The sequence below is a fragment of the Protopterus annectens genome, chromosome 2.part2, assembly GCF_019279795.1.
Source record: "Protopterus annectens isolate FY-2018-M chromosome 2.part2, PAN1.0, whole genome shotgun sequence".
In the NCBI taxonomy this organism is placed as follows: Eukaryota; Metazoa; Chordata; order Ceratodontiformes; family Protopteridae; genus Protopterus; species Protopterus annectens.
In genome coordinates, this window is record NC_056730.1 from 438516407 (window position 1) to 438542336 (window position 25930).

The 25930-nt window shown below is 42.0% G+C and overlaps 1 protein-coding gene across 1 annotated transcript in view; it reads right to left on the reverse strand.

Annotated features, from left to right (window-relative positions):
* Window positions 1-25930, reverse strand: part of UTP15 (UTP15 small subunit processome component) — a 1055146-nt gene that overhangs the window by 662153 nt on the left and 367063 nt on the right. The window contains exon 6 of the mRNA XM_044063945.1: window positions 7233-7358. Coding sequence (XP_043919880.1) covers window positions 7233-7358 — 126 coding nt within the window. The remainder of the gene's footprint in view (window positions 1-7232; window positions 7359-25930) is intronic.

Genomic DNA, 25930 nt, shown 5'->3' on the forward strand with positions numbered 1-25930 from the left:
GCACGATGAACATCAGGAGGAAAAGCTAAAAGTCTGCACTGTGGTAAATCTAAAAATTCCTGAGTCTCTTTCTGGACTGAGGATAATCCTGGCATTCCCAATGGAAATGCTCTCTCAAGTATGTACGGTTTCACCAAAAGAAAAATCCTCTGGAGGAGAAGCAGAAGGAATGGATTCTTCTGCATCTGAATCCTCATAAGCAAATAAGGGCATGTCTTCATAATCAGAAACCTAAGAGTCGTCGGACTCTTGGTCAGATAAAGCTGCTGGGGACAAGTCTCTTTTCCTTTTAGCAGAGGTAGGCTGGCTTCCCCTAATCAGCATGATAAGACCTTCTGCCATTTTAAGCATCTGAGATTGAGGCATGGAAGCAGGCGCGTGAGGCTGGGTCGTCGTTTTTTTTAGGCGTAGTTCATACTCAGGGCCTTAAATACTCGGTAGTTTCCGAAAGAACTGAAGACACGAAAGAAGACGTCTGTTTGTGTTGAATATCGGTAGTGCGAAGAGCTTCCTCAGAAGCCAGTGCCTGCATAGTGGCTCCGGACCCATCCAAGGTAGAGACATCTACAGGTTCCTTGGTCAAAGAAGAATCTCGCAGCATACTGGAGTTCAAACAGGTTTTGGTAGCGGCCTGCAAATTAATTCATCAAAGCAGGCAACAGAGGCTGCGAAAGTTCCTCACTGAGTACCGGCAAACTGGCGACTTGCTTAACGGAAGCATTGCCGGCAGTTTTGGACCTGTGCGGTCTGTCTCTGTCTTTATCCTTACTTTTTTTTTCAGAAGATTAGCAGTTGGATAGCTTACCAAAGCCATTTCGGAATACGTAGATCAAGAACAAAAGTATTTAGTAATAAGGGCCCGACTACGTATAGTCCGGGCGTTGAACAAAGCACAAAACCGGCAGCAATGGAAGGCATGGTCTGGGCCTAAACAGGTGACGCACTAAGAATGGAAATCTCGGTGTGGTATTTGCTTTCCACAGGCGAGACAATTGTTAACTTTTTCTGACATCAGTTAGAGCAAGAAAAAAGGTTCCCCAACGGGGTACTTAGCTTTAGAAGTCTTCAACTTCAATTTCGGAAATGAAAACTCAGGTACCGGCTGACCGGCACTCATGCAAACTGCTTCTGCTCCAGGCTCCTTGACAAGAAAGACCGATGCAATGGCATTGGCTGCCTGTTTTTATACCACTGACGACCTGACGTCAGTCCTGGAGCGACCGCAACCAATAGAGAAATACTAAGCCTCTTGTATTCGGGCCGACTGAGGGCTACCCCTGGCAAGATAATGCAAGTGTGATGACTGCAACAGTGAAACACAAAGAACATCTGGAACAGATAGCATCCTGAAGGAAGGTATTGAGGAAGGAAAGGTCTAGAATGGGTCTCCATGACCCTTCTTTTCTGGGTACCAGGAACATCCTGGAACAGAAACCAGTTCCCTGCTGAGAGACTGACACATTGAATAGTCCTTTGAAACAACAGATCCTTCATGATGAGTGGAAAATGAAGTCTATCTGAATGAGGTTGAGGAAGGCCTGAGAAAGGTGGATGGGACTTCCAGACCATGAAATAACCATGGTGAATAAAGGAGAGGACCCAAGAATTCTTGGGTATCTGTTGCCACACAAGGAAAAGACAGGGAGAGCCTGAAGGATAACAAAACCTGGCTGAGAGGAGCAGGGAAGTAAATGTCAGATGGAGGCAGATTTGTCAAGAAAAGGCTTTTGATCTTTAGAAGTCTGAAGCATACATTTTGAAACTCTCTTACCCCTAAGAAGGCTGGTGAGGCTGCCTAAGCACAAAAGCAGGTTTGGAAGGAAATTCTCTGAAATTTGTTAGTAAGAGAAACAAAGATATGTTTATGGTCATGCATAACTTTACATTTTTGTTGTAAGGTCTTAAACAGTTCAGCAGCAGTTCCAAAAAGATTCTGAATATCCAATGGTGAATCCAGGAGTTTGGCCTTAATATCATCAGGTAAGGCCTGTAAGCATAACCAGGAATATCTTATCATTACAGAACCTAAAGCAACAGCCCTGGATGATGCATCACAGTTGCATTTAATAGAATGGCGAGTCGCTTGTGAAGTAGAGCTAAGCAAAGAAAGAGCAGCAGTCTTACCTTCTGAATCAAGAAGGCCTGACAAAAATCCCTCCTAGCTGGGACAAAAACATACCTGACTGTATAGGTTTGATACTTAACTCTAAAAGCCAAGATAGCAGAAGTATACATTTTTTAACCCAATCTCTCCATAGCCCGGCTATCAGAAGAATGGAGTTTGGAGAAGGCCAGAAGTTTGGAAGGCTTGTCTTTAAAGACAAAGATCACAGCAGGATCTCAAGAGGGACACAAAGATATCTGAAAGTCTTAGGGACCTTGTAGAAGTGGTCTGCATTCTTTGGGGCCAGGGACTGAGAGTCAGGAGCTAAAGATGCAGCTGTAAAGGTATCCAGTAGAGCAGAAAAAGGGGTAGGAGATTCCATTTGGAAGAATTCAACCTACCTCTTCTGAGTCTCTAAAACTTGGGAACAATCCTACTTAAAATGTTCCATCAAGTGGATCACATTATCCCCAAAATGTAACTCCTTAAAGGGGAAATCAGGGATAAAGAGTCCTTTTCCTCAGAACCATAGTTGGGGGGGGGGGCTCTGAGAAATAGGTTAAGGGCTCATCACCAGTCTCCAACTCCTCATCTGAAGAATCAGAATCCCTGGGTCTCTTAAAGGGAGAGGAAGACCAAGGGATAACTAACAGATAAGCCCTGGGGTAACTTCACGGCCATATGTGTGTTAAATCAATCCCAGGTAAAGTCCTGCCACTCCTTGTGTGGACCTTAAGCAACAGATGGAACATGCTTAGCTTTCTGTTTCTTTTTAAGTGGGATGGGTTGCAGAGCCATGCCTAGATTCACTAGAGGCACTTCTGGAATTAAAATCTGGGGATCCCCCTAGCCCCTCTGGAAATGTTCAGCAGTGGTTCCCCCTCAACACTTGTTGCAGATCTATGCACAGCCGCTGAGGACATGCAAGAAAGCAGGTTCCATGATGGCCTTCGAATGGGTCTTGGCAGAGGAAAGTGACAGACAATGAATGTTCATCAGAACCTTCATTCTCTGCAACAGACATCCAGTAGAGGCTTAATTAGCAGTACAATCCAAGCAAAGCTTTTTCCAGCCTTTTTTTTTAAGAGGCAGCTGAACCTTGAGGTGGACAAAGTCATTCATGGCACCTTGAGTCAAAAGCCTAAGATGCTGGTTCTAAAGAAACATGGATGAGGACGGCAAACAGCTGAGAAGAAGTCCGAGAACAAAGGCCTGAAAAATGGTACATGGAGTACATCACACACAGCACCTAATCAGAACAGGCACTTATTATGTCTATCTTTATGTGGAATCTGCCTCCCACACAGACATTTCCTTTTCCAGGATGATATGAACTCTCTATACAGACAAAGAAAAGAAATAAGGAACCCTATCAAACCACTTCTCTGAAAACTGCTTGGTAAACAAGCTCACTGAGCACATCTTAATCCAAAGTACAAATATAGCATTCAGACTGGCAACAAAGAAAGTCTGAGGTATGAGTGTCCATATGTCCCTTTATGCCTTAAACCTGTACAAGGAGCATACAGATGATGCAAAATGCTTTAGCATGCTGGCCGGATGCTAGGCTATCCTCAGCAGGACATCTCATATGTAAGAAATACTACAGCAGTGAAAAATGGAAATGACATCTAAAATTGTGCTAGTGGATGTTAGCTTTATACAACAAAAGTCTCGATGTCCCTAAGGGATAGACATCTGCCCAGCCTACACAGGAACGGTGCTGAGCTCTGGAAACCAGGAAAGATATCAGATCTTCTGTGGCTCAAGTCCCAGTAGTCAGGACTACTAAAACAGTGATCTACACAAAGAACATCATATTACTTCGAAGTTCTTATGGCAGTAATAAAAATTATACATATTTATGCAAACTTTTTTTTTTTTTTTAACTTTCTCGCATCTTATTTTTTTTACTTTCTAACATGTCTTAGTCCAAACCCCACAGTCTGAAACAGGAGAGAACAATGGTCTTAATTGCATGCTGTACTATATTACAGTTACTGCCTGAAAGTCTTGAAACAAAATCCCAAGAGGTGGGCCAAAATAAGGCCTCTAATACACAGTGTGAAAATGTATACAGTGTGACTATCTCTACAAAGTCTGCAATTTTTTTTTCAGTAAATAAAATCAGCACAGCTTTGAAAAGTAAAAATATATTAGACACCCAGACACACGAGCAAAGGTTAGAACACAGATTACTGCTTCACATCAAAAACTAAAATATCTTAATATGGTTGGAAGTTTCTGGTTGTCTAAACACTCTGACAAACATTTTTTTTTAATACAAAAACTGTTCAAGCAGGAAATGAAAAGCAAGGACGTCTTTACCAAAAGCAGAAAATGGTGACTTGCCTAAAAGGAAAGTGCTAAATGAATACGAAGCGTTGCCTCATTCCATGACATCACTCTGAAGGTGAAATCGTCAAGTAACACATTTCCCTACACATTTGAAGCAGCAGTACAGTTCTCTTGATCTTTACATTATGGTTAGAATGCTCAACTGTCTTTATAGACCAGAAGCAGTGAAGAAGACACTGTTTTATGGACTGCAGATGGGGGGGGGGGGGGCTGCTAGCCAAACTTAATATGCTAGGGTCTATAAATTTTGCCTGCTAGTGTTTTGCAAGTGCTAAACGGTCTTAAAAACCAGAGGTAAACAGATTACACCTACCTTCAATTAGCAAAAGCAGTAGTAAAGGCATTTTCTAATGTTTTCTGTTTAAAACTTATTTATAATTCCAATGTATAATTTAATTTTCAAAGTGTACTACCTAATTTCCTAAGTAGAATATGTTTAACTCCAAATTCCTGCGTCTGGTTGTTTGTAAATTTATGCAAGAATAATTATACAAAACCGGTGACTTTACTTAACGTGCATCCATCTTTTGGAAATAAACTATTTAGCCCTAGCTACCCAAGTTAAAAGCAAGACGGACTCATTTTAAAAGCATATACTACTTGCTTCCCCAATTGGTTCGGCTAGTGGCAGAATGAAATTATAAAAGCTTTGTAGGCTAAGGAAGACTGACAGTTGAAAAGATTAGTTCATAAGATCTTATGATTAGAGCAAGTTACAAGACTACTGGCCCCAAGGCCCTCATAAGCCTAGCAAATAAATTAGCCCATGTTCCCACATGCCAGCACCTGATGCCCCTGTCCAGCAGGGGGACACAGGTGGAATCCCAGGGGTGTACTTTCTATTTCCCATACAGTCATCCAGGTTCCTCTTAAAAGAGGGATAATGAAGTACTCTGCCTGACGTGGAGACAGCGTCTATTCCACAAATGGGGGAGCTCTGGGAGACAAAATCTGTCCCGCCAGAAAGTCCTACTGATGACATCGCAGACCAAGATGAGATTTTGCATGCAGGTCATGCGAGCGGAGTTTGGCTTACTGATATGCAGCAATTTCATCAAAGTGGAGTCAGAGATTGCTCTGGATGCCAGACAAAGATCACCTCTGAGGAGTCTGCATGAGACAGAGTAGAGGAAAAGGGCTTTTAGCCTATCCATGTAGAATAGATTTCTGAAGTCCTAGATTCTCCTGGTCAGGAACCTCAGTGGTCTCTCCATCTGCTGCATGTACTTCACGAAGCACATAACGAAAGAGGTGTTATACTCAATGATGGGCCTGATAAGGAAGGAGTAGGGTTAGGGAACTACTAAAGGGGCGGTGAATACTGCACAACATGGCTGGGCTAATATATGCCTTCGGGCAGAGAGCCCAGTACCAACCTATGAACCTATAATACAGGGAAGTTATGACTTTACTAATGAGGTGGGCAATGTAGAAAGCTTTCCATACAATGGAGGCAACATGGTGGTCAAACGTTAGACTGCTGTCAGCTTGGGTGCCTAGGTCCTTTATAATTACTTGCATGCTTAGGATGTTATTATTAATGTGATAATTTGTGGAGATGTCACGCTCCCCAAAGGGGATGATAATGCATTTTTTGGCATTTAGTTTGAGGCAGTGTTTCTAGCACCAGTCATTTGTCAGGGTGTGACCCACCTGTAGTATGTCTAGATCACCTGGGGAGTCGATGACCACGCCCAGCTTGCAATCATCTGTAAACTTAGCCATAGACCTCTGGTTTTACCTTGCACCTCGGAAAAGAATATCACAAACACCAGGGGGCCCAAAGACAGATCCTTGAGGTATGCTGCTAGTTATGGGTCTACTACTTGAGGTAGCTTCCCCTATTTTGACTGAGTGAGTTCTATCAATGACCCAACTGGTCACATTGGATTTACACCAAGCGAAAAGTTTTTTTCATCGTAATTAGTCTGAAAGAGAGGTACGAGTGTAATCTGACTCTGCCCTAGACACCAACAGTGGTTTCTTGCATGCAAGTGCTTTCAGCTCAGAAATTCTCTTGGCTAATGTGACAGCAAGCAGGAAGGCTGTTTTCCATGTCAGAAATGTTATGCGAGGTGTCACTGCGGGTTCAAATGATGCTTTTATCAGTTGTTCTAAGGCCAAATTCAAATGCAGTGGAGGAGGAATGTTTTTAGAAGTGAGCTCACATGCAAAACATATTCAACTTTGACTGGTAACAAGGATGGTAAATGGGGATCCACAGGCATGCAGTCTAAAATGGTTGAAATATGTCTCTTTACAAAGTCATATGCCAGTCCTAACTTGCACAATTGCAGCAGATACTGAAGAACTAAGGCCATTGGTGCACAAAAACCTGCTGATTTATTTCCTGGCACCAAAAGGAAAATGCCTTCCATTTGGTTATGAGAAATTTCCTTGTAGCATTCTGTCTAGCTTCCCTCAGTGTTAAGCATGCTTTCTGTGACATTGTGCCTAAAGGGAAGCAATGAATTGCTTCTTGCACTTTTTCTTGGAAACGGTTTCATGATATACAATGAAATTCCCACACACAAACACTATTAGCAACTGCACAGCTCCCTTCTTTAACCTATCTGCTCTACAAGCATACTTGTTGAACTGCTATGCCATGGGCAACCAAAAACTCAAAACTGCAATACAATACTAAGCCATTTTAACCAGGGATTTAGAACACAGACCAATAAAAATGTGCACTTAAGTACAGTTTTCATAAACATAAAATACATTAAATAAAAAAGCGCAGTTTTATAAAATGCAAAAAGCAAATTACCTGCAGAAACCAGAAGTCCTCCAGAAGGGTAAAGCAGCACACTTTCCACAGGCTGACCATGCTCCATTGTCATTACACTTTGGTCTGTTCGTGTATCAAAAACCTTTACTGTGTGGTCATAAGAACCTGAAAAATAAAATGTGCAGTATCAGTTCAACTAACCAGCTATGAGAATTCAGTGATATAAATAAAGGCTGTAAAAAAGCAACAGTGACAGCTGTACAGAAAAGCATTCTATGTCTAGTCATGTATATTTTCAAGCCAAAATAATGATGTGCACACAAAGTCAGACAAAAAGCTAACAACCTAAACGATATGTCTTCCTCCAATCCGTTTAATTTTGCTTTCTTTCAGGTATGGCTTATGATCATGGATTTAGTGTTAACACTAGCTAAGATATCACGATTTAGAAATGACAAAGGAACTGCAAACAGTACCTGTACCAGTGCAACCTTAACAACTCACTAATCACAACTTAAACTCACTGTACTAGAAAAGCACGTACGCTTTTTCATGGCTGGGCTTAAAAATCAGGAGCCATTAAGAGGTTTTACTCGGCACAATACCCCAAACTCAATACTCCTTTCAGTTTTTAAATTAGAACTTTGCCCTTTTTACAGTCCTATACTAGCAGCAGTAACAATAACCATAATGAAATGTCATGCATTTTTTTTCAACTAACACAAACCACCATAAATGAACTAATGGAAATTACAATCATGAAATTTAGGTAAAATTACAAAGCAAAATAACAGAGAATTAAACACCTTAATTTTATTAACTTGGTTAAATATTAAGTTAACTAAATTTTACTATGGTACACCAATTTGACACAGATTTCAACCATGGAATAAGCATCTGTTTAGCAACGGAAAACACTGTTAGATCTTAAAAGCTGGAAAGCCTAGCATTTTATGACTTCTAAACACGACTTTTACTCTTATTATGCAAACCAGCTGAAGTATGTTAATACTGACAGGAGTATAGGCTCCAATACTTTGGTCTATGTCAACTGCAGAAGTCAGTGTATTCTAACCATTTTGATTAGTTACAACTTTTAGATCCATCAAACTGGATAATAGGTTAAACAAAAGGGAAGATGATTCCATGAAGCAAACAAAAAAAAGAAATATTTAGAAACTGCATTATAATATACAATTCATTATTTAAATTCCCCTGTGTTTCAAATATTAACAGAGATGTTCTCGTAAAGATATAACTGCTAGATTATGAAGAGCAGAACAATCACCATCAAATCTTGATGTGGAGTCTGCCTTCACAATAAAGTGCATCTTACCTCACTTGATTAGATCAGTATGAGGACAGCCAGTAGTCATCTTAACAGGGGTTCGGCATTCTTTGGCAGTGGACACTCTAGTTACAAAGCCTAAATGAAATATCCATAGTCTCAACATCTTGGGTAGTATACCATAAGCCAAATCACAGTGGTGTTTGGATTGTTATAGAAGCTCACATAAGACTCTATCCATTCTCAGTCCCACAATCTGTGTTTCATGTCAGCTTTACATTCTCTGTAATCTTGCATCTACCAATGTACTCTTAATGGAATACACACTGAGGGGACCTGCACCTATCAAGAACTAGCACAAGCCATTGTTCTTTTAAGCATGTTAATGACAAAGGGATTCCAGTATCTTTAGTGCACAAATTGCATGGTAGAGGGAATTTCTCACAGTACGTCTCACTGAACTTCTGGATTACTATCCTGTGCCCTACTAATGAACCTAGATGCTAAGATCCTGTACAACATCCCCACCTTAGCATCCTGTCATACAGTGTATAACATACTCATCTTCCACCAGCGGACATTGAATAGGCTTTTAGAGCTATGTAGTGTTTCAGGGTTGATATTCATATTGTACATCTGTTTTCTAAACACTTCCAAAAGGAACTGACATTTAATCCAAAAAAGTTCTCAGATGCTGGAATAAGACTGGACACCCTGCTTGTTTCTGAAATCTGTTAGAAATATGTTAACACAAACAATAACCAATTCCTCCAGAGGGTACTTTTGTTCATTATTTTAGGTGCTATGTGGTTCCAAAGCAGGATGTAGGAATCAAAACAAGTCTGTTAATCTCAAACCCTGTTTGAAGGGAGTTAAAGTTGACCGACAGTGTAATCTAATCTATCCACAAATAGGTCTACAGTGGACTTTTTTTTTTTTTTTAAACAAAGGACTAAATGGGATAAAAATTCTAAAAAAATGATCCTCTTATTTGGTCCACAAAGTAGGGGCTTCTTATAGGTTCGTGTGTAAATACTAGGCAATTAGTCTGAAGATCATTACAAGCCTAACCAACAATCCATATTCAAATGTTCCTTTAGCCCTCAAGGAGGGCAACAAACATAGACCAGGTGAGAATCTGAGGCTGTACATCTAATTACAATTATGTTCATCCACATTTTATAATCCTTTCCACTATCAATTTTTCCTACTTTTTCCTTTTCACTACTTCAGCTGTACTAACAGCACACAGTGCTTTTCTCAGTTAATGTAAAAAGAAGTTATGCACTCACCATAACGTTCCATGTTTGTAGTCCATCTCGCCCTTCATTCTTACATACGGGATCGGAGCCGATCCTTGGCTCCGACTCGGCCTATTTACAAGCTGGAAGACTTCTAGTTGGCTCGTGGCTAGGTAGATATTCCATGGTGCACCAGTACAATCCCAGATCTTGTTTGCTGCTAACTAAAACTAATAGACATAAGAACAAAATACAGAAAGAAGCCCATAATAAAAAGGTCTCCAGTGAAAGATATTTTATCTGCCTCCAGGTACTTCCAGGAAGAGGGTAGGAGGGTGGGTTCATAAGAATGAAGGGCGAGATGGACTACAAACATGGAACGTTATGGTGAGTACATAACTTGTTTATGTTCTGTAGTCCTATCTCGCCTTCATTCTTACATATGGGACAGCGTCCCTAGCACCTTATTCTTGGGTGGCTCAAGGAAAAATACTCCTGAGTACCATAGAATCAAAGGATGCTCTACCCCTGGAGGTTAGATCCAATTTGTAATAAGTAATAAATGTGTGAGGGGAAGCCCAAGTTGCTGCTGCACAAATATTCTCAAGTGGGACCCTGGTCTGAAAGGTTGCAGAGGTAGACTGATCTAGTAGAATGAGCCTTTATTTTGAAAGGTAAAGGTCTACCCTCAGAGGTGTAAATGTAAGCTATACAGCTAGAAATCCAATTTGAGAGGGTCACTTTAGAAACTGATAAACCTGACCTGGATTCGGAGAAGGAAATAAATAATTGATCTAATTTCCTGAATTCCTTCGTCCTGTGCAAATAAAAACGTAACTGCCTATGGACATCCAACTGATGAAACCTGTATTCTGCTGCGTTGGAGTGGTTTGGAAAGAACAATGGAAGTTCTACGGACTGATTCAAAGTGTTATGGGAACAGACCTTGGGGACAAAGGAAGGATTAGTATGAAGAGATGCTCTGTCTTTGTGAAAAGTCAGATAAGAGGGTTTTACAGATAATGCTTGCAACTCCGACACCCGTCTGGCAGATGTGATGGCCACAAAAAACAAAATCTTCCAAGACAAAAATTTCAAAGGCAATGAATTGGGTACGTCAGTTTGGATAGCACAAAATTTAAATCCCATGAAGCAACAGGTTCTTAAAATGGGGGTCTTAATAAAGTGGCACCTTTGAGGATGGTTTTGCACAGCCTATGTGACATCAGATTAGAGTCTTGTATGCCTTGATGAAAATTAGAAATCACTGCCAATTGAACCCTGACAGTGGCAGCCGCAGATCCCTGGTGGAAAAGCTCAGACAGGAACTCCAAAACCACCAGAATGGAGGCAGTATAAGGGTCAGCATTCTTTTTCTCAGCCGAGACAGAGAATCTCCTCCATTTGCTGGAATATAGTCTCCTAGTGGAGGGTTTATGAGAGGATGTTAGCATACGAGTCACAGAGGGTGAGAAGTCATGAAGCCTGACTATGGATGGAACTGGAGCAGCCAAGCTGTCAAATTGAGGGTGTGTAAAGCGGGATGAAGCGAGCCTGACGTGTGTCAAGAGATCTGGTACTGGATCCAGAATCCAAGGATCATCTAGAAGAAGAAGCCCGAGAAAGGGGAACCACACCTGATGAGGCCAGTAAGGAGCAATGAGGATCAGTTTGCTTCCCAGTCATTTTGCTTCCTGAATAACCTTGGGTATGAGAGGAAAGGGAGGAAAAGCATAAAGGAGACCCAAGAGCCAATCGTGAACAAGAGCTTCTCTGGGTGACACCCCCAGTGGGGGGGATGAGGGAGAAATGGCTGCTGCATTTGGCGTTGATTGGGCTGGCAAAGAGATTGCAGCAAGGCTGTCCCCATCTATGGAAAATCTTCTCCGCTATTTCCTGTTTCAGAGTCCACTCATGAGGCATTAAGATTGCCGGCTATCACATTGTTGTCCCTGGAATGTGCATTGCCACCAGAAAACACTGGGAAGATATCGCCCATTTCCAAACTCGAATGGCCTCTCGACAGAGTGGGTATGATCTGGTTCCGCCCAGTTTGTTGATATACCATACTACCAACATGTCTGATTGTATCGCAATCGTCCCCAAAGGAAGAATGTCGTCAAGTGCTTGCAACGCCAGGAGCTCCGCTCCCATCTCTAGAAAACTGATATGAAGATGAGCATCGTGATCTTGCCATGTGCCGTGGACAGTCCTGCCTAGATAATGACCCCCCACCCTATCTGTGAGGCATCCGTGGTCACAGTGGCAATGGGTTGGAGAGAAACAAATGAAGTACCCATGGTTAACTGATCGGGTAGAGTCCACCAAATGAGGTCCTTCTTGCAAGAGTCTGTCAGCAGTATGTGATGAGATAATGGTCAGTGCTGAAAGGACCATTGGGACGACAGCAGCCACTGAAGAATCCTCATGTGTAGTCTGGCTAGCGGTACTAGTAAAATGGTGGAAGCCATGGTCCATAGAAGCTGCAGAATAGACTTGGCCTTGAATTTCCATAAGGGAAGAAGACGTTGAATTTGAAGAACCAGATTCTCTGCTCTTTCTACAGGAAGACGAGCCAACATGTGTACTTTGTCTAACTCTTCGCCTATAAAATTCACAGATTGAAAGGGCAATAAGGCAGAGTTTCCCCAATTTACAGAAATCCCAAACTGGGCACAAGTTGTATGGTAGCGTCCCTGGTCTGAAGAAGTAGATGCCTGGTGGGGGTGGTCAAAAGCCAGTCGTCCAGATACGGAAACACCTGGAATCCTCAACGTCTCAGGTGAGCTGTCACTACTGCCATACACTTGGTGAACACCCTGAGGGCTGTGGTGAGACCAAAGGGCAGAGCACGGAAATGGTAATAACTGGCTCCCAGCCGGAAGTATAAATGACTCCTCGAAGTCCTGTCCATTTTTATGTGGTAGTAAGCGTCTTGGAGATCTACTGAGCACATCCAATTGTCTTTCCCTAATAACAGGAGTATAGAGTGCAGTGTCACCATCCGGAATCTGTCTTTCTTTACTGTTTCATCCAATCTGCTGAGGTCCAAGATGGGCCTCCAGTCCCCTCTACATTTTGGTACTAAAAAGAATCTGGAGTAAGTTCCGGATCCTATTTGGTCTGCTGGGACGGTTTTGATGACTATTTTTGTTCGCAACTTGTTGACCTCAACAGTTGCCTGATCCCTGTGATCGAGTGGAACATACGGGATCCACTTGGGAACATAAGGTGGAAGAGAAAAGGGTATGAGATAACCTCTGGTAATAATTCTTTGTACCCAATTTGTCTTGAGTGATACTAAGCCTGGCTTCTGGATACAAAGAAATGCGACCCCCGACTGGCTCCAGAGAAGCACGGTCGGGCCCCACATCAGGAGCACTGATAAGGCCAGCCCCGAAACGAATCGCGACCTCCTTGGTTTTGCAGTCCACCCCTGCCTCTAGGGCAACGTCTACCATTTCCTCCCCCCTCCTCTGCCTCTGAAGGAGGAGTCACCCTGTCCAACTTGGAATTTTACCACCCCTCTGACCTTTATGGTATGGTCTAGAGGGGGCAGTAAAATGTACTCCCACGGCGCAGAGTGTTTTCCCTTCTTGCTCACACCAGGTGAGAGTGTCATTTACCTTGGGTCCAAACAATGAGGAACCGAAGGGGGCGTTGGTAAAGGTAGACTTGATAAAGGTAGACTCCGCAAAATTACACAAACGCATCCAGGAATGACGACTTAAGGAAATTTCTAAACCCACTGCTCTACTCACTCCATCGGCTGCATACGAAATAAGCCTCATGGACGAGATGACAATAGAGTTCAAGGTGTACAACTGGGCAGACACTTTGTCAGGGACTCCCTCAATACATGTACCTTGTAGAGAATCTCCTAACTCCTTAAGGAGATCTCTCTAAAGCCTCGTGAAGTGTGTAAGGTAGCTCAGAGATCTAAGAGTAAATGCTACTGAAGAGAAGATACGTTTCCCGTATCTGTCCATCGTTCGAGACTCCTTATTCAGCAGATGAACAGAAGTCGTCTCCGCTAGCTCCTTCTTAGCGAGCGCCACCACCATGGCATCTACGGGAACACCTTTAGATAAAAATTCCTTTTCCCCGGGTGCAGAAAGAAACTTATTTGGTCTCCTGGGGACTGGCTCCACGGCATCAGGAGTATCCTACACCTTCCGAGTAACTAGCTCCATCAGTTCGGCAAAAGGTGGAGACATCCAAGAGGCTGAAGGTTGAGACTCGAAAGCCTTCAGGTACACTGACTCATCAAAAGGGGTGATAGTGGGCCAGCCGCACCTCTGCTTAAGGATTTCCAGGATGTCTACGAAGGAGACATCATCAGAGGATGACTTGGGGGACCGGTCTGACTCCTTGAGGTCAGTGTCAAAGGTCAGAGACTTATCCTGGGAGTCTGCATGCTTCCTCTTACATGTTCTCTTCCGTGGGGGTTCCTCAGAAGGCTATTCTGGGGAGGTCTTGGAAGAGTGGGGGCCTCCAGCCGGTGGTTCCTGAGGCTGCAGGTCTCTGCTGTCCAAGGAGGGAGCAGGAGATGAGACAGAAGTAGGTGCCCTAGGGGAAAGAGTGTCGGCACCCCTGGTAGGAGCTGATGATCAGGACAGCACACTCATCATCTCGAATGCCAACCTTGCCAGCTCCAAAGACCTCCTCAGCTCCGAAGAGGCCGAGAATGCCATCAGTTCCACAGCCATCGGCTCCAAGACACACATAGGATCCAAACTCACCCTTGCCGATGCACCGAGAGGGAGGCTTGGAACCGAAGAGTTTCAGTTCCAGGAGTCCCTGTCCAGGCTGACCGGGGAACTTCGACTCCTAGACACCACGGACGGCACCGAGAGTGTCGGAGCAGGACTCAGTTCCGAAACAACCACAGGGGGAACTGGAACCGATGGTTCCACCAGCAGTACCGAACACTCCGGGCTCTAAAAGGTCAGCATGGTTCGGAGGAGGAATCACCGAAGGGGGCATAACGGACTTAAGTGGCTTCGGAACAGACTGGGTCGGAGCCAACAACAATTTCGGTAAGGCAGACTACTTCAAAAGTCTCAGCACTACCCTCTCCACATCTTCTTCTGATAAATTCCTGGAAGACCGAGTAGGAGAACAGGATCTCTGCAGTATTGGTGATTTCAGTGTAGGGGAGACCGGTAATGGTTCCAAAGACCTGCTCCGTTGAATACTCTCAGCGGTCGGCTCTGAGCTACTTGGCGCCTACCCAGTAATCACAGTAGTACAACTCTCAATCGGCTCCAAACTCTGTGGAGCCGAAGAGACAGTACATTTGTCATGTTTAGTAATTTTAAGAGGAGGTTCCAAGACACCAGCCGGTGCTGAGAGGGCCCCTTAGAGGACTTAGACTTTTCCTTTTCAGGTCCCTGAGATCAGGCAGAGAAGGAAGAGCTAGCCAGATCTTCCTCAAAAGAAGGTTTTAGACCACCTTTTAGAATAAGCTTATTTTTTCCTTTCTTGCAACACCCTAGCACTAAAAGAGTGGCAAAATATGCAAGTTTCCTGTAAGTGGATGGCCCCAAGACAGTAAATGCAGTTACTGTGGCCATCCGTTATAGACATCTTCCGTGAGCATTTTATGCATTTTTTGAAGCCAGATGGCTTATGGTTCTTGCTTTCCTTAGACATTCTCACAGAAGCTGAATTCACACAGACACCGAAAAAGAAAGGGAGGACTAGGTCTTCCAACTTATACGGGCCTAGCCCTACAGGAACGGTAAATAGACACCACGAGGACTAGGTCCTCTAACTTAAACGGGCCTAGCTGGGGCAGGAAGAAAGAGGGAAAACTAGGTCTTCTAACTAAAACAAACCTAGGGGGACAGAAAAAGTCTTGAAGAGCCGCACACACCCAACAGGAATAAAGTCTCAAATGTAGAAATTACTACACAAAATAAACAGAACCTCGTTCGGTTTGCAACACTAAATATATTAGCAAGCGGAAATCCGCAAAAAGTTATGACCTATAACTATTTAACAACACAAACAGCCTAACTGAGCGCAAAAGGCACCTACAATTACTAATATCTAATTATGAACAAGTATATTAAACGAGCAAAAACTGGCACACAGGATACAAAGTACTAGATGGCCAAAAGGCCAACTGTACTTAAAGAAATTAAACACAAAAGGCGCACTAGTAAATGCTAACTATTCTAACTGCAACTATACTAACGATAACTATACAATGCTATATTAAGGTAAAACAGAAAATTTATCCAAAAATTTTGAATAAATTTGAAGACTTAGCCAGAGCCAAAGAGAAGCACATCCGAACTTGTCGACGAGGTAAACGAGATCTGGGGATTGTACGGGTGAACCATGGAATACCTACCTAGGCACGAGCCAACTAGAAGTCTTCCAGCTTGTAAATAAGAAGAGTTGGAGCAGAGGATCGTTTCCGATCCCACATGTAAGAATGAAGGCGAGAGAGGACTACAGAACATTAAATGTTTGGAACTCTATTCCCTTTTACCTCAAGCCAGAAAATAACCATACTCCTTCAGATCTATGATTCCATGATTCCCAATCACGGGCTATAGAAACAGGAAGATTATTGGGGGGGGGGGTATTTACAGCAAGCATCATGTGTCTGGGACATTGAGGAATTTGTTAAGATTCAACAGGCACAGAATGTGCCTCTGAGGCCCTCATCTGTAATGTAAAGAGACCTCTGAAGGACCTTCTCTATTGCTGCCTGTTGCAATAGTCACTCGAGCAGAAGCAACACCAGATGTCTTTGGTTTTGGTAAGGTGTGAATTCTTCAAAACTCAAGACAGGTTTGAACTGCAGCTTGTATTCCTGGGAAACAATCTGCAGGACTCACTGTTAATCTGTTATTTATTTTAATGCTTACTAAAAACAAAAACCTCCAAGAGGAGTAAGGGGAATTTAAGAGGTGGGGTAGGATATGGAGCAGGAAAGAAAGGGGACATGGTCACCAATATTCCTCGTCTAGGTCAGTCCTCATCTGGAAGGCCTCTATGACTCCCTTTCAGACTATCCTGTCACCTCCTCTTTTCAAAGACCCTCTTCTCCTACACTGGTTTTTCCTTAGCCTGATATCAACTGCTGGCCAAGTGTTCGGATGGATGCCTGCTGTTTTACTTTGCAAAGAATGGGTGGATGAATGGAAGGATGGCATAGCTGTTTCACGGATTCCACAGTTTTATCATTTTCCTCCCGTTTCTTAAAGACCTCATTTATTAGGATGCCTGCCCACTAGCACATCTGACTGGGCAAGTTTGACTAATTTTACCTTCAGCTCTCCCTGTGCAAGTTACCCCAATCACATACATCAAACACATGAAGATTTCAACACAGTACTTAACCACATGGGATTTGACAGTTTACAGCTCTGAAAGCCAGGCTTGCTGATATATAAACCTTCTCAATGTAGTCTGATTCCTGTCTTTCAGTAACTGGGAAGAGTATTCTGGCAGGAATAAACTCTGACCCTTTAGCAAAACATAACGTTACCACCTGCACACCCTCAGTTACTGGATTTTAATTTTAATGGACTGTTTTACAAATACCTATCATCCTGGACCCCGCAAAAGTGGTCAAGCTTTCAAAGAGCAGGGGACTAAGAATCTAGTTTCAGTAATGTCATGATGAAATTAGATACATATGCCTAAAAAAATACAGAACTTGCTTGAGGCTTGTGTGCGTGAAGGCCAAGTCGTCTATACATGTTTCTTCGGTATCAGAAACAACCTTCACTTCTCATCTCATTAAAATTTAGATTTTCCAAATGAGAGGTTTCTCTGTTGAGTAACTAGAAAACTGGGTATCTTAATCAGCCTTTTCCCAACCAACAGCAGAGAACTTCGGACACTAATAAATCAGTTTTCTGTTCCCCTTCTGAATCTGAGTCAGACTCCTCCTCCAGCTCCTCCCTCTAACACAGCTGCTTCTTTCTCTGAAAAAAAGCCCCCCACCCAGGAAGTAAATGATGGCTGTTCTGATTTGGCATGCATATTCTGGAGAAACAAACAAGAAATCCTGAGTCAGTTTCTGCCAACCCTTGAATGAAGATTACAACAGAATATGGCAAGAGAAACTGCTTTGTACCTTGGAGACTAGACGGCAGCAAGGCCTTCAAAACGGTAATCACATCTAGGAATATCTCAGTACCTAATACGGCAGAAGGTACCATCTCATAACCTGGGACTCACGGTCAAGAATTCTGCTTCTCAACCCTATGATTTTTGGTATCTTCTCAAAGTAATACATGGGAATTTCCTTATCTCCAGAAGTAACCCATGTAAGCAGGAAACTGGATACACACAGATGCCTAGAAACAGGTATCCTGACCTACTACAAAGTACAGAAACTTGGGTCTGGGAAGAACTGGAATAGTAGCCTCTAAGGACATCTCCAAATGCTTTGGTAGTACCAAATGCCAGGGAAGGGGGGCTGCTTGGAGCAAACATCATCAAGTCTAGTAAGGCCAGGCAGGACATATGCATCATCCTCTGTGTCCCACTTTAACTTCCCGCAATGTGTCTGCATCTGTGTATTTCTTATGTTTTTTTGGAGGGAAAGCCTAAAGATGACAACTGACCTGGGCCTCCAAAACAGGGAGGTCAGGTGGAAAGGGGCTTCCAACTTTTTTCTGTCAAGGTATAGCTGAACAAATGTTTGCCTTCATTTGTTTTCTGTTGAAACTAGCAGAAAACTCATAAGAGGACAAGTCATGGGAAGGACACAGACAAATAAAACAGGATTGAAAGTTCTTACAGGAAGCTGAACAAAATAAGAGAATGTGCGCCCGGGACAGGCAGAGCACACTACGCCTAATTCCTGCTAAAACATTGCAGAGTTAAAAAAAAGCACCAAACAGTAGTACATAACCACAAGAAAGAGGAAAGATTTGTCAACATGGTACTTAGCCTCCTGAGCTCTGGATCAAGACTACAATTACGAGACTGAAAGGTACCTTGAAGACTGTGTGGACTGCCAGAACTGTAGTCACATCAAGAATGAACTAAAGATGGCATTGGCCAGTGCTCTCTATGTACTACAAATACCACAATGACAGTGAGATGGTGGGGGGGGGGGGGTCAGACAGGTTGAGGGGGGATTGCCAAGCTATGGAAACTGGGCCAAGCTTTGGGCTTCTGCAGATGAGCTACCAAAGGTGATACATTTGAAGAACATGGTTTCATTCTACTTTGTTTGCACAAGAAAATGTAGGTGATGTATGTAAACAGATGCTCCCCCATCACATATGCAACTGAAAATTGTTTGCCACTACATATTAAGCTCACAAAATTTGTTCAACAGAGCACCTGGATTTGAACAGCATAAAGCCATTTAAGCTCTGAAGCTTCGCTATGTCCAGTACGTAATGGGAAAAAAATCAGTTAATAAACCGTTTAAGCAAAACTAAATAAATAATAAAGCTGCATGCTTTATGCTAAAGCTATACAAGCTGAAGAGTGAAAATGTGCTTAAAATCTGGGCGGATGATTTACATAAAATGTATGTACTCCTCATATATCGAAAGATGTGTGATCTGCTTCCATCCTTCCTCAAAGTATAGGATCACACATGAGACGATCCAACTCCAGACACACTCGAACATTTGGGTCTGGTGCTCAGACTCCATCCCTTGCCCATAATCCCTGTGTACAGAACAAGCTGTGATGCCTGTGCCCTGGCCCAGCAATCAAGGAGCCTCAATCCTCCCCACTAACACCAGAGAGGGTGTCTCATATATGAGGAAAGGATAACAAATACACGCAGTAAAAAGCAAGTTCCCTTAAGAGCACACAGAGATCACAGTCAGTCTGGGGATGGTTGCTCCCTTGCTCTCAGGATCCCCAATAAGACTCCCCACTGGCACAGCTATAAGGTCCAGATCTCAGCCAGCTGGGCAAGCTAAAATCTCCAGCATCCTCTCTGTCCAAGCAGTGCTTCATGTCCCTGCCCAAGTAGCTGACACACACACACACACACACACACACACACACACACTTTCACATAAGAGTTTCTACAACCACACAGACACTTCTGGGGAAGGCTGGCCACAGGCTCTCCAGCTGTGCCCCTTTTACCCAGACTATATGGTAGTACCACTGGCCACCACCCAGTTAATATTCATCAGCTACTCGAAAGCCCTTAAAAGGGTGACCAATTATTACTGTGCAATATTATTATCCAATTGGTAGTATAAACAGTCAAGGCTTATTAGAGTGACTTGGTATAGGATCCTTATATACATGCAATGTACTCTTAGAGCTTAAATTATCTCTACACAAAACAGTCACAGTTGAAAGGTTTTAAAATGTTTAATAAATAATAAAAACACAAGACAATACTTCTTACTACACAGTGGTAGTCAAGAGTTCAGAGATCGCACAGAAATACTTAAAATAATTCAGTAGTACAGTTCTGACATCACAGAAAAATACTTAGTCTAATCTTTCTAGTTCCTAGCTATTTCTAAAAGAAAACACAAGACAGTGCTGTGAGTTAGATGGTCAAGACAAAAATGCTTAATGCCATCTGATTCTCTCTGTTTAAATTGCTATTGCAGTCCTTGTTCCCATTACATCATTTCTTTTACACTTTCTTGGTGTTCCCAGGCTAACAGATACTACACAACAGTTATCTTGCACCTGCAGGAAACTACACCAATAAAAGACCTTCCACATGTAAATTCTAGTAATTATTCCTTAAGTTAAAACACTAGGCAGAATGCTTCACTCCAGACTCAACTCCAAATTCCAACTTCAAAGGGACAGACAAGAAATAATTTTAATTTCAAAGGACAGACAAGAAATGCTTGACTTAGCTTTCTTTACAGCACAGGGCAATGTTGCCACATTGTTTTAAGTTCAACATTTCACAGCATATTCTTTCATTTAAGAAAACAAGTTTGTAGTTCAACATTCATATTTTTATGTATAAAATCCTATCTGGCTAGGCTGCCAGCCTTCACACAAGCATCCTCAGATCGAGTTTGTCTGCAATAATTAAGAAAGAAACAGGAACAGATTAAAATAAAAAGGATGATTAGGAAGAAGCCATATGACTCAATCATAAGCTAGTAAGGGAGAAAAATTCCCAAGGAGCTGAGGCCAAGTCAACTAAGATCATCTAGGGAGGTACACAACATTTGACCCCAGACGATTTGATCCCAGTAAAAGTCGCATTACTATATTTAAAAGTTTATAATTTTATAAAAACTCCCTATAAAATCTAGTGGCTTACAATAAAAAAAAAATAGAAGTAATTAACATTTTAATTTCCGCTTTATGGATGCTCGTACAATTTTTATTTATTTTATTTATTTTTATTTTACATTTGTTGATTGGGATAGTCCGACTGGATACATGTCCATTTTCAGAGGAGGCCCGGGGAGAAAAGCTCCAAAGGTAGTTGCAAAAGGAAACATAACATAATACAAATTAAACACAGTTTACAGACTCTGTTGAGAAATATAAATTATAAAATCTCACAAACTTATGATACGCCTTAAATTAAAACACAAATAAGATGCAGTTGAAATAGTATTGGTACACAAGAATAACTAAAGATTTAATCAAGTTTGGAGCAAGGACATAACCAGAGACTTGAAATACTGATTGAGACTTTTCTTGAATTGAGATAGGGTAGTCCCTAGAGTAATGTCAACAGGCAGTGAGAGTTCCAAGTTTTGCCAACAGAGATGGCGAATAGTGTGTCACCAGCTGAGTTGTTGGATTTGATAGTTTGTACTACCAGTCTATAAGATGAGCAAAGTGGTCTGAGGTTAGAGTGGGGGTAGATAATATTTTTTTTAGTTCAGGTGTATTTTCAGGTTAAGTACTTTATGAGCCACTATAATTTGGTTATACTGAATTAGCCTGGGCAGTTCAAGCCAACCAAGATTATTTAGGTTTTTACAGTGATGTGTTCTGTAGGGCAGGCCAGTGGCAAATCTAGCTATGTGATTATAGCAGCTAGGGAGTTTGTTAAGCTCAGTTTTGTTTAAGTTGGTAAGTAAAGGGGAGGCATAGGAAAGGGTAGAAAGTAGATGGCAGCGAGCAATGGCAGCTCCAGCAGGTGGGGTTAGGAATGGCTTTATCCTATATAGTGAGACAAGTTTTTTATGAATTGTTTTGATAGTTTTAATGACATGCACATCAAATTTAACACGTAGGAGTTTTGTGTAGACATCTGAGGAGATTATGGTACCATTATTAGATTTAATGGAGAAGGATAAAACCGGGGACCTTTGAGTGAGGGAGAAAAATAGTAGCTTTTTTTGTTGGGATTTAAAATCAGACAACGATCAAAGAGCTAATTTTCAACCAAGTTAAAAGTACTCTGAGTTATTGTCTGCAAATCTGGCTGGGAGGTGGCAGAGCAGATCAACTCAGAGTCTGCGTATTGAATACAGTTTGCTTTTGGGATGATAGTGTGAAGGTCATTAATGAAAATGGAAATGGAAAACAGAACAGGTCCCAGAATAGATCCCTGGGGGACACCTAGGGTGTTGGGTAGGAGGCTGGATCATTCTGCCATAGGACGGCTTGTTGTCTATCACACAGATAAGATTGGAACCATTGGAGAGAATGATTGCCTAAAGACATTGTTTTCAGGGTGTGGATGAACAGTTGGTGGTTAACCATATCGAAAGCCTTTTGAGAGAACCATAAAAAGGGCTGAGAATAATTTATTGTTCCTGTTATAGTTTATAGCATTGGAGAAGGTGAGGGATGGCTGTGGTGGTACTATGATGTGGCCTGAAGCTGTGCTGAGAGTTAGCCAGTAGGTTTGTTCTGGATTAGACAGTGCAGAAGCTGTTTATGGATACACTTTTCCATAATTTTATCCAGAGGTGACAAAATAGTTATAGGTCTAAAATTAGAGAGTTCAGTACAGCTACCACCTTTATGGAGTGGTATGACATGAGATATTTTCCAGACAGAGTGACTGTAGCTTCTGATATGTTACCATTGATTAGAATGGATATGGGGGTAAGCTATGACATCTGCAGATTTTTGCAGATATTCAGCAGGGAAATGATTAGCAAAGAGGGTTGTAGGTTTTAATCTTTTCATTAGGGTATGAATGAAAGATGTAGAGACTGGTTGGAGGCTAAGAGAGTGCTGGGTACTGCGACTGACATCCTGTATGATAGAGGAGTTCAGAGGTAACTGGCTAGCTAGGGCCTGGATAGTCTCGGTGAAGAAACTATTGAAGGTGTTAGCGACATCCTCTGGTAGTTTATCAGTAGAGGCTGAGGGAGTTGGATTGGTGGTTTGTCCTGGGTGCAGTAGTTTATTTGTATCTGCCCAAAACTTTTGAGAGTTATTTTGATTTCCCTGCTGGAGATGAAAGTTTTGTATCTAGCAAAATGGATCTTTTTGTCTCACTCCTTAATTGCCGATATTTAATTTGATCTAGAGGGGCTTTAGTGGCACGCCATGTTGCCCATGCCTTGTTTCTGAGCATGATTTTTGATTTGGTATCTTTAGAGAGCCATGGTACGATTTTTGTTTTGCTCCAAATGGAGCAAGCAGGATCATGAGAATCAAGGATGGTAAGGCATTTATTGTTAAAGTAAGCAACGGCTTCATCCAGAGGAAAGTATTTTAGGGCAGACGAATTACATGATTTAAGTTTGTCCTGAAACTTGGTAGGATTAAAGCTCTTATTATTTCTTACTGTTCTATAGGTGGGCTGATGGGAATTATTGGTTTTGTGTTTAAAAAATAAAGGTAAGAAAGTGATTGCTGAGGTTGTCAGGGAGTGTCCCTGATGTATACATTTGGGGGTGACTATTGATTAGTATCCAGTCTAGTATACTTCCTTTGTGATTAGGTTTACCTATCCTGGTAGAGGTGGACATGACCTGTGTAAACCTATATAGGTTTACATGGGTAGTAGGAGACTGCGAGGAGCAGGTGTTCCAGTCTATGTTAAAATCTCCAAGTACTATGGGTTCTTGGGGATAGGTCCTAGCTAACCAGTGGAGGATATCTTCCAGGGTGTTGGCATTATTCCTTGGGGGAAATGTACATGCAGACAATAATCATGCATTTGTTTTTATTAAACTGAAATTTGGTAGAAAGTATTTCTGCATTATTGACCTGGGGTGGTTGTATGGGGGTCTAAAGTAACATTTAGTGTAGATCTGAAGAGTACAGTTACCCCCATCTCCCTTCCTAGTAGTGCGGTCAAGTCTATTATACCCAGGTGGTAAAACTTCATTATCTGAAGTTGATGGCTTTAACCAGGTTTCAGTTAGACAGTATATAAGGGAGTGGGCTTCTTAGAGGGCATGTAAGTTATGTACTTTATTGTTTATGCTTCTAATATTTAGATGGCAGACCAAGAAGGAGTTGGGGGACCTATTTATAGATAGTGTTTTGGTAGGGTGATTAGCATATGAGGTCGAGCTATCTAGAGTGGATGGGTTAGGGTTTAGGTGAATATCTTCGTCCATTGTGAGGTTATACTGTAAGTTTACAGTAAGCTTCAGGAATTTGTTTATTAGTTTTTGATAATGCTTGGATTTTGAGCTGATGTATCTAGATTTATTAGGGTGATGGTGTATTGTGGTTAAGGAGTTGGATATAGGATTAATTATTGGGTGACTTCCCATATTTGATACAACTGGGGTGGTGGTTTGACGTTTTGGGTAATAAAATACTAGGTAATACTGATTTTCATAAGTGAAGAGGCGATATGGTATTAACATAAGGGATAGCAAAGAAAGCAGTGACACTGTTTTGGATGGTGACATAGTGAGAGGCAGAGTTAATGTATTTATTATAAGGTCACCAGGATATCGTGGAGGGATAGGAAATGGAGAAGGGAGGTGAGGGGGCTGGGTTAAAATGAGGAGTACAATACTGATTGGATTAGACAGGAGGGGTGCGATTTTCTGGCTATAAAGTTAGCAGCACTGGGGGGCAGGTGAGAATTGGGGGGCAGGGAGGGGTCCGGAGCACACCCAAGCGGAGCAGGGCTTAACCAGACACAAGGATCTTAGAGTCTGCAATTATAGGTAAGCACACTGGGAATTTATAGTAAGGCTTTTTATGTTTTGTTCTACTGCTTAAAGTGTTCATTTAGCAATTTTAGGGGTTGGTAACACTTTTTCTATCTTGCTTGCAATTTAATGCATAATATGTGAAAATTACCTATTTAAAGCCAACAGTATTCCTTAGGGATAGCAACTTTGAATTAGCCAATATATTAGAGTTTTAGGGAGTTGGGTTCAGTATTTAGGGCTAACTAATAGTGCTGTAGACCCAGGTCAGCATAAACTGTGGTACAATCAGGGGGAATTTAGAGGTAGTAACCTTAGCAGGTCTGTTTAGTCGAGTGACAGTTCAGAGCAGGTTTTCAGCTTAAATTTCCACAGGGTAACGTCCTTCTAATAATACAAATCTTGCAGGACAGCTGTTAGAAGGGGATAGTACTGGATAGGGAAAAGATTAATTACATAACATGAGTAAAGTACAGTTGTGTACACTTACCATAAATGTAGATGTTAGAGTGTATTCACTGTTGCAGTCAATACATTTGGGTAATCTGCTGGCAGGTTGCCCTCAGTCAGCCTGAACTCCAAAGTCTTGAGTCCTCCGTCGGTTGCAGTCTTCTCTTCCATGATGTCAGGTCATCAGGGGTATAAAACATGCAGCCGACGCCATTTTCTTTAGTTTTTATTGCCCCCGATGTCAGGTGCTCCCAAAAAGATAGCAATATTATATATATATATATATATATATATATATATATATGTATATACACACACACACACACACACACACACACACACACACACACACACACACACACACACATACATGTATCAATATAAACTCTACCTTCATTTACAAGCAAATACACCACATAGGTTGTACAAGATAAAGGAAAACTTGGGCTTCGGACCAGTTGTTTTGCACTGAGAGGGTTTGTGGTCTGCACTGTAGTGGCAGAACAGGTAGCTTACATCCTTCTAGGTTGAGAACTGCTGATTGAGGGCTCAGTGTCTGTTATTCTAAAAGTGTATTAATTCTGGTTTAAGCACTTGGGCTTTCAGGCCAGTTATTTTACATTAAGAGGGTTCGTGGTCTGCACTCTTGTGGGAGGAGAGGCTGGACTCTGCCCTTCTGAGCTGGGAATTTCTGGTTAAAGGCTTATAGTGCATGCATATCTGAACTGCTTCTTACTG